At 55.2% G+C, this 8,882-nt stretch overlaps 1 protein-coding gene across 1 annotated transcript; it reads left to right on the forward strand.

Annotated features, from left to right (window-relative positions):
* The first annotated feature begins 218 nt into the window (after window positions 1-218).
* Window positions 219-3,874, forward strand: SP9 (Sp9 transcription factor). The gene is made up of 2 exons (XM_055119991.1): window positions 219-412; window positions 1,427-3,874. Exons 1-2 carry the CDS (start codon window positions 392-394, stop codon window positions 2,867-2,869), a joined length of 1,464 nt encoding a protein of 487 aa, XP_054975966.1. The 5' UTR covers window positions 219-391; the 3' UTR covers window positions 2,870-3,874.
* The last annotated feature ends 5,008 nt before the right edge of the window (window positions 3,875-8,882 follow it).

The raw sequence follows: 8,882 nt of genomic DNA on the forward strand, positions 1-8,882 counted from the left end.
CGGTACTTAAACCTAGCTCGGTGCGTGTGTGTAAATGTTTAATTGCACGGTAATTTCTTCAGTCCCTAGCCCGCGACCCCCCCGCCCCTCGCTTAGCAGCTTTGACTGGCACGCGCCGGGAGCCCGGGTTCGGGCCCCTCGGCGCGTCTGATTGGCTGCGGGGCAGCTCCCGTCTGCTCTGCCTGAGTCCTCATTGGGCGAGAGGCGCAGCCAGCGGCACTTCAAAGCGGGTGCTCCTCGCACTTAGGCTGAGTTTAGCCGGCGGGAGCCCGGAGTCCGCTCGGCGCGAGCGCGGGGACGCGGGAGCCGCGCGGGACCCGAGCAATTTTCCCGAGCAAGCCGCCAGGCTCAGCCCCTCTCCCGGCCCCGCCGCGCAGTCCAGGGACCTGCTATGGCCACGTCTATCCTCGGGGTAAGTCTGAAGTGCGCCAACCGCATTTGCTTGCTTGTACTGGAGTGATTTTTCGTTCCGGCTTCTCCCGGGGCCGTAGCTACGCAGAAACTGTTGCTGCCGACTGCGGCTTCAGCTTCTTTTGGCACTTTCCACATTTCCAGGACTGCTTCTTTCCAAGGTAGAAGAATGTCGGAGAGGCCTTTGTAAGAAAATGATTTGTTAAGCAAGTCCCTTTTGATTTGGTTTTAATGAAAGCGTAGAGGTTTCTTTTCTTCCCTCTCGTGATTTATACCCCACACCCCTCCCCCCTTGCTTCGGGGATTGTTGCAATTACGCGATGGTGGTGTTTCCAGAAAACAGCCTTAGTCGTTTTTTTTTTTTGCAGCCCGTGTAGTCACGTTAACAAACATTTACACTTCTGCGGCTCCCCGGGATCATCTGTGACTTTGAAATCCATCGCTGGGTCGCTTCTTCTAGGATTGTTGTTTTCAGAATCGTTTCCTGTGTGTGCAAATCTTAAAAACGATTTCTATTAGAAAAGACCAGAATCGAGTGGTAGCCACCTTCCGAAGGAGTGCTCCAACTTTCCCCCGCCCCTGCTCGCTCCTTCGGCCGTCTCCGCCCTTTCCCAGTGTTTGTTGTCGATGTGTTTACCTCCGTGGCTCACCCGGAAGAGCGATTTGGGGGGCTCCTGTGAATGCAGAGGGCTTACTGCTAGGAAGGCAAGATACCCAAGTCCGGCTCTGGGTTGGGGAGGGAAAGTGGGTGCAACTGCAGAGAGGGAGCGAACCAAGACATCTTTGATTTGTAGCCCCAGCGAAGAACAACTTTCCGGCTGCCAGCCCCTCGCCCGGGTGGTCGTCTCTGTCCCGCGCAGAGAGGAGGTTGCCAGCCCCAGGGCCACGAAACCCTTCCCTCTCCCCCGCCCCTTGGGTCCAGCCACAGGGGGACGAGGCTGCTCACGGGTGCACTTTGTGTCTTCCCCCCACTTCCTCCTGCCCTGCTCGCTCCCTTCCCCTCCCCCATCTCTAGGAAGAGCCGCGCTTCGGAACGACCCCGTTGGCCATGCTGGCGGCGACCTGCAACAAGATCGGCAACACGAGCCCCCTGACCACGCTGCCGGAGTCGAGCGCCTTCGCCAAGGGCGGCTTCCACCCCTGGAAGCGCTCCTCGTCCAGCTGCAACCTCGGCTCCAGCCTCTCCGGCTTCGCCGTGGCCACCGGCGGCCGCGGCTCGGGCGGCCTGGCGGGCAGCTCGGGCGCCGCTAACAGCGCCTTCTGCCTGGCCTCCACGTCCCCCACGTCGTCCGCCTTCAGCAGCGACTACGGCGGCCTCTTCTCCAATTCGGCGGCGGCGGCGGCGGCGGCCGCCGGGGTGTCCCCCCAGGAGGCGGGCGGCCAGTCGGCCTTCATCTCCAAGGTGCACACGACGGCGGCCGACGGGCTATACCCGCGCGTGGGCATGGCGCACCCGTACGAGTCGTGGTACAAGTCGGGCTTCCACTCGACGCTGGCGGCGGGCGAGGTGACCAACGGCGCGGCGTCGTCGTGGTGGGACGTGCACAGCAGCCCGGGCTCGTGGCTGGAGGTGCAGAACCCCGCAGGGGGGCTCCAGAGCTCGCTGCACTCGGGCGCCCCCCAGGCCTCGCTGCACTCGCAGCTCGGCACCTACAACCCCGACTTCAGCTCGCTCACGCACTCGGCCTTCAGCTCCACGGGCCTCGGCTCCTCGGCCGCCGCCGCCTCGCACTTGCTCTCCACCAGCCAGCACCTGCTGGCCCAGGACGGCTTCAAGCCGGTGCTGCCCTCCTACTCGGACTCGAGCGCCGCCGTCGCGGCCGCCGCCGCTAGCGCCATGATCTCGGGCGCCGCGGCCGCCGCCGCCGGGGGGAGCTCGGCGCGCTCCGCCCGCCGCTACTCGGGCCGCGCCACCTGCGACTGCCCCAACTGCCAAGAGGCCGAGCGGCTGGGCCCGGCCGGGGCGAGCCTGCGGCGCAAGGGCCTGCACAGCTGCCACATCCCGGGCTGCGGCAAGGTGTACGGCAAGACGTCGCACCTGAAGGCGCACCTGCGCTGGCACACGGGCGAGCGGCCCTTCGTGTGCAACTGGCTGTTCTGCGGCAAGCGCTTCACTCGCTCGGACGAGCTGCAGCGGCACCTGCGGACCCACACGGGCGAGAAGCGCTTCGCCTGTCCGGTGTGCAACAAGCGCTTCATGCGCAGCGACCACCTGAGCAAACACATTAAGACGCACAACGGGGGCGGCGGGGGCAAAAAGGGCAGCGACAGTGACACGGACGCCAGCAACCTGGAGACGCCCCGCTCCGAGTCCCCCGACCTCATCCTGCACGACTCCGGCGTCAGTGCGGCCCGGGCGGCCGCCGCCGCGGCGGCGGCGGCGGCGGCAGCGGCGGCGGCGGCGGCGGCGGCCTCGGCAGGAGGCAAGGAGGCCGCATCCGGCCCCAACGACTCTTAGAGGACGGGCGCGAGGCGCGAGCGAGCAAACGAGCGAGTAGAGACAGCGAGAGCGAGCGAGCGGTGCGCAGGGCTAGCGAGCCAGGGGACCGACGGACGGGAGCTCCAGGGATGCCCCCCTCCGGCCGGTGCGAGGTCAAGCGGTGCGGGGTTCCTGGGCCTCTGCGCGCCGGCCACGCCAGGAGCTCCCCTATGCTGCGTGAGTCCAGACGAGAACCGATCGCGTGGTCCAGAAACAAAAGCGAACGAATCATCCTCAATACAGACCCCACTTTCAAAAACTGCACAACTACAGACACACATCCCGGACATCTACAATCGTTAGCACGCACACCCGCGCGCGCACACACACACACACGCACACATACACACACGCACACATACGCACCACTCGCACAAACTTCTCGAGCTAAGAGCAATACGCAGAAAGGCGCCCTTCTACCCCGTCTCCCACCCCATCACCCTTCTTCCTTTTCTCAAAAATCAAGCCACCAACCCTGCAAAGGACTGTCAGAACATTTGGAAACGGGACCTATAAAAACAGACCCTTTGTGTGGATTATATTATATATAAAATGCTCCAAGTCCTGCTTGATATCTACTTAACAATGAGACTTTTTCTTTTCCTAAAAAAGGAAGCATCAAAAAAAAAAGGCTTAAGGTGAGAAATTAAACTGGAAGTCTAGTGGCAGTTTCTCTGTATTTCATAACATCTGTATAAATAGGGTTCAAAAGATTGTGTTCTCTTTTATTTTCTTGTAAATGTTCATTCTAATAGAGGTTTTTTTTGGTGAATTCCTGAAATTCAGGGAGTTTTTTTTTTAATTTTCTGATGCACTTTGTGAAAGTCAGTATATATGTAAAAGATATTTAAAATGTTGAGTTATCATTTCACTCACAAACACGTAAGTTAAGGTCATCTAAAGAAATTAAATGCGTTTATCTGTATGAAGAAAATCTTGACATCATATTTTCATTTTGGTATTATTAAAGGACTCTGAACAATACATTTCTTTTATTTTTAAGTGCTGTTCCCCCCTCAATAACCTTTCTGTGGGTTGACTTTTTGTTGGGAAAAAAATTCCCTCAATGTTAGCTTTAGGTAATGTAAGGTTATGTGAGTTACAAAAGCCATAATGCATATACATTTTTGAGAAGTTAAAATATTTATTTGTATATCAACAGCGTAAATTAAATTGGGTTATAAGAATGTCTAGTTGTATTGCTTAATGAGAGAGCTCTTAAAAGGTGACATTTTAAAACTCCTGAGCGCCTTGGGTGGGGGGGAGAGAAAAAGCCAAGATCCTCCGTAAGATCCTCCGTAGCTTTAACCAGGGAGGTAATGATACCTCCGGGAGGGGCCAGACAAAACTCCAGTGTGTTTGTTTGTTTTTAAAAAGCGATTTAAAAACAATCCGTGAAAAGAAAACGCTTTTTAAAAGATGTCTTTTAGCTCCCAAGACCCTCTATGTTGGGAGGTGTCTCAGGGGAATAAATCGCTAGAGTCAATACCCCGGAAAAGACATTTCATGCCTAAATGAAAATCTTGTTAAATGTTATTAATTTTGACTTAGAGCACCCAGCAGCCCCCTGTGCCTTGTATCCCCTTATTAGGGATTCATGTCTTATCAAATATCTAATTAATCTCCTAGACATCATTTGTTCTGGCCAACTTTATCTCAGCTGGTCCTCAGGGAAAACTCCAAATATTCTCCGTGACAAAGCTCCCTTGAAGATCTTTTTAATTGTCTAAATTAACTGCACCAAATTTGCATGTCAAACGGTAAAGGGCAACCTGAGATAAAATGTAAACGTTTTAAAAGCCCCCAAACTAAGCACTTGATTTGATAACTAGGCTTTTTAATGTTATGGAAGACAACTGCTCCTTTCCTTTTCAAAGACGGCTGATCTATGCAAATAGTGAATTGGAAATGCCTAGGTCCCGCGCCGTCAAATGGCCCTCGCAGGTTATTTGAATATCAGTGGCGCTGCTTCTGAAAAGGTTCAAGGATGCTCTCTGACTTCTTTGTGATTACTCAGTGCGGCGTCTTATTCTGAAGAAAAAAAACTCGGGAATAATTAAAGGCTGGGATCAGGCCTGGGAACACATTTGGGACAGGAATCTCATTTAGACAGTCTCTTTCAAAATAAGGCACAGTTAAATTGACCAGAAGGCAATTATTGAAATGAAAATTATTTTCACTCTCTTTGTCTTCTGACCACCAACTTAACAGCCCAGTTTAAAAGAGAGGGGGAAAAGAAGGGAGAGACGAAAAGAAAATTGGTAAATGAGATAATTTCGCAATTCGAGTAAAAAAAAAACCCATTACTTTAGAAAATATAGTATTTACAGAATAAAAATATTTTTTAAAGGCGCCCCACACAATAGAAAACAGGAGCAAAGCTTGCTCCAGTAAGGAGAGAAAAAAAATTGGGGGGTGGGGTGGATTACTGACCATTTTGGGAACTTGAATGTAGCTTTTGTTTTTTAAGGAAGAAAAAAGTATTATGAACAATTGTTACTAACAATCTACAAAACGTTTTCTCGAAAACTCTGTTCTGAATAGCCAAGTGGCGAAGTAGAAGAGATAAAAGGTCCCCAGAGGCGCGTTGGCTGCGTGGGATCCGGTGGCTTCTTCCCTCTCCTCCTCCTGCCATCCCGGAGGCTCCGCTCTTCCTCCTCGAGTTTTTCCTTTTCTTGGGCTTTTCCCTTCGCGGATCCAACAGCACCAAATGTGGATCTCCCACCCAGCCCCCCGCAACGCCTTCGGGCGGAGGTCGGGGTCTCGGGGCGAAGCCGCCGGCAGGGGCGCGGAGCCTAGGGCGCTTTGGCACCCGGGGCGCGGGGCGGGTGTCGGGCGCTCTGGGCAGCTGCGGAGCCGTGCGGGCGCGGAGGTGAGGGTGCGGTGAGGGTTCGGGGGTTGGGGGAAGGAGGGCGCCCGGGCGTCTGTTCCCGCCAGCTTTGTTTCTCGCCGATAATAAAGGCAGATCAAAGGGCCCGGCCGCCCAGGTCCGGGCGGGCCGCGCAGCTCCCTCCGCAGCCCAGTGATCAAGGCCTCTGCGCGCGGCCGCGCCTGCCCCGCGGGTCAGCAGACGTCCATCACCGCGGCTGCCCGCCTCGGCGGCCCGCGGGCCCCGGGCTGCTGCATGCTGCGGGGAGACGGTGGCGGCGCTCGGGCTCCGGACCCCGGAAGGTCGCGGCCCCCCTCCCCACACCCACGGACGGCGATGGCAGCTCCCTCCAGCTGCGGGAGACCTCGACCCCAGCGGGTGGCGACCCGCAGAGGTCGGGATCCTCAAACCCGGAGCGGAGCGCGGCCTCCACCTGACCCGTCTCCCCTAGAGCCACCCCGGTGGGGGCGGGCGGGCGGCCAGCGCCGGGTCTCCTGGGCCCGGGAGGGCCTTGGGGCACACACCTGGACCGAGGCCTGCGGGCTTGGAGTGGGGCGGGGGCGGGGGGCGTCTGTCTGACTCGGGCCTGGGTGAGAAAAATGGGATTTCGTTTCAGACGGTTTCTCCCCGCGCTACCCCAGCTTCCCGCGCAGTCGAGCAACCGCGACCAAGTGTTTCTCGGCCCCGCGCCTCTGCACACCCCGACGCACACCCTCCCTCGGCGTTTCCCTTTCCTAGCTCCGTTTCGAAGCCACACACCCCCTACTCCCGGGAAGGAATTGGATCCTACCTGATGAAGAAGGGAAATTAAAAAAAAAAGGGGGGGTGGGGTGGGGGGGTGGGGGTGAGAAAATGTGGTGCAGAAAAGGAAAGAAAAAGGTTCCTCCCCCTCACCACCCCAGGGAAAACAGTATTTTGTTGAGATTCGCGTATGCACCTGAATGGTGTGTCTGGACATTCCGTCAGATCCTTCTAAGTCGTAGAAAATTGAATTTCTTTTTATTCAGATGGAAACTTTATTTATTTTAACTCTAATCTTATTTGCATCTATTATCTGTATTCACCAAGGCTCTCTCCCACTACAAAAATGCAGATGAAGTAAATCTCACATAAATCCCGCCCATTTGTGTAATTGGTATACTAAGTGTTTATTTTAAGTGAGAATAATTTAGCTACAAATTTTCTTAAGGAATAACATTCTTAACACATTAAAAAAACTGAAAACTCTGATTTGCTTTTATGTTTGACAGTCGCTCTTGATTCCCCTAAGAGGAGCTCGGGAAATGCGGCTCACGGGCGCCATCTAGAGCTCCGAGCGGGGAAGGCCGCGCTGTCCTCCCTGCTCTAGGCTATTAGCTCCCGAGACCAGCGTTTGCCGCGAGGTGCCAGAACCCAGACAATCTTGCAAAGAAAAGCGAATTTCTGTCTCCCTAAGGCCATGGGGTGGGGGGTGTGGAGATAGAGGGGTATGAGTCCCACTCCTGGAGGTGGGACGCTGCTTAGCAAAGGCCGGCATTAGTGCTCCTAGGGAAGGAGGTCGTTTTTTCGGAGAGTGTTAACTGAAAAATCCAACCAAAACAAACAAATTAACGCCCTACTTGGCCCTCAGTCTTAGAACGCTCCACGTTGAGATCCCTTTCTAGAAGCAACTTCTTCGGGGTCTATCGAGTCGGAGTTGGTGCTAGGAGTGGTCGGTGGCGAATGCGGGTCCCCGGGGTGGGCATCCGACTGATCTCGGGCGCAGCCACTTCTCGCCCCTCCTGGTCTGATCTGATCACCCAAAGACCTGCGGAACCGAGGGCTGGCGGCCCGCAAGTTCCACGCGGACGATCCGGATCCGATCGGAACCCGGTTGATTAAACAGGCGGTCAGACCAGTTCAGGTCTCCAGATCCCCTTTAGAAGCGGGTGGAAAACGAGGGAACCGCAGCTTTAGCCAGGCGGACCCAGGGGTGACCCAAGAGGCCTCCTGCCTGCCGCTCTCTCCCAGGCCGAGTCCGGGGCTGCTGGACGGCTAGGACGAGCGTGGGGTGGTCAGGCCCCCGTGGAGGAGGGGGTGGGGGAAGGAGGGCAGCCCGGCCTCCCACTAGCCCTCGCCCCAGCCCCCTCTCAGAGGCTCTGCACGCGTGTCCGGCGCCAATCGACCCCCTTTGTCCCCACCTTTTCCTTTGGAAACCCAAATCTAAAATCGGATAACAGTTGGGGGCGTTGACCAATTTTCTCTCCTCGCCCTCCCCACGCCGCCCCTTTTCCTCCTCTTCTTAGTCCATTACCACCCCCCCCAACCCCTCCGTCCGCAGACGGCGTGTTGTGGCTTCTCCCCCTCCTCTCTTGCACACCCCCTCCCGCCCCCCATGGGTTCGCAGCATTTTCCTCCGAAGAGCGAACACCTTCAAGTCCTGCGCGCGTGGCGGCGGAGGCGCCGTGGCCCGCGAACGGTGGGAGCCGGCCGGGGCGCCGGGGCGAGGGGGTCCCTGAGCTCCAGCCTGGGGAAGTACCGTGCGATTCCGGGAACTCGCAGCCACCTTTATGGCGGGGAACTCGGCTGGGTTTGTATTTGCTGTTTTAATACAAACCCCGCCGCACTGCCTATTTCAAAGATGTGCTAATTACTACTTGGATAGCAGGGCGCAAAGTCCTTGTCCATTTCCCAGTACAAAGTAGGTTGCTAGAAAATTTGAAATTGCCTTTCAGCCTAAAGCTGCCTTACCTGAATGTCATAATTACAGTAATTATGTACATCCAAATTACATGCTAATTAAATTAGAATCAAATCGTTCTAAATCGAAATCAAATGAGGTAGTGAAGAATTAATCAATGACAACATAAATAGAGAGCTTCCTTTAGAGATATTTATTGTAACGATCCAAGGAGGAATTTGATCTGGAAAAGTCACCTGTTTATTTACTTTCAAATTAGTAATCAGTTATTATCCCCTCTCCATAATTTTAACCGTTCGGTGTTATTTAGCCCCCACCCTTCCCAGGCGCTGGGGTTTATAGAAATATGTATGAGGGAAATACATACAGACGTGCCTACTCTGTATGTCACTGGTGTAAATACTTGCGGTGGGGTTGACACTCCAGTTCGGGGACTCTTCAGAATGTCCTTGGGGACACATCCT

The sequence above is a fragment of the Sorex araneus genome, chromosome X, assembly GCF_027595985.1.
Source record: "Sorex araneus isolate mSorAra2 chromosome X, mSorAra2.pri, whole genome shotgun sequence".
Classification (NCBI taxonomy): domain Eukaryota; kingdom Metazoa; phylum Chordata; class Mammalia; order Eulipotyphla; family Soricidae; genus Sorex; species Sorex araneus.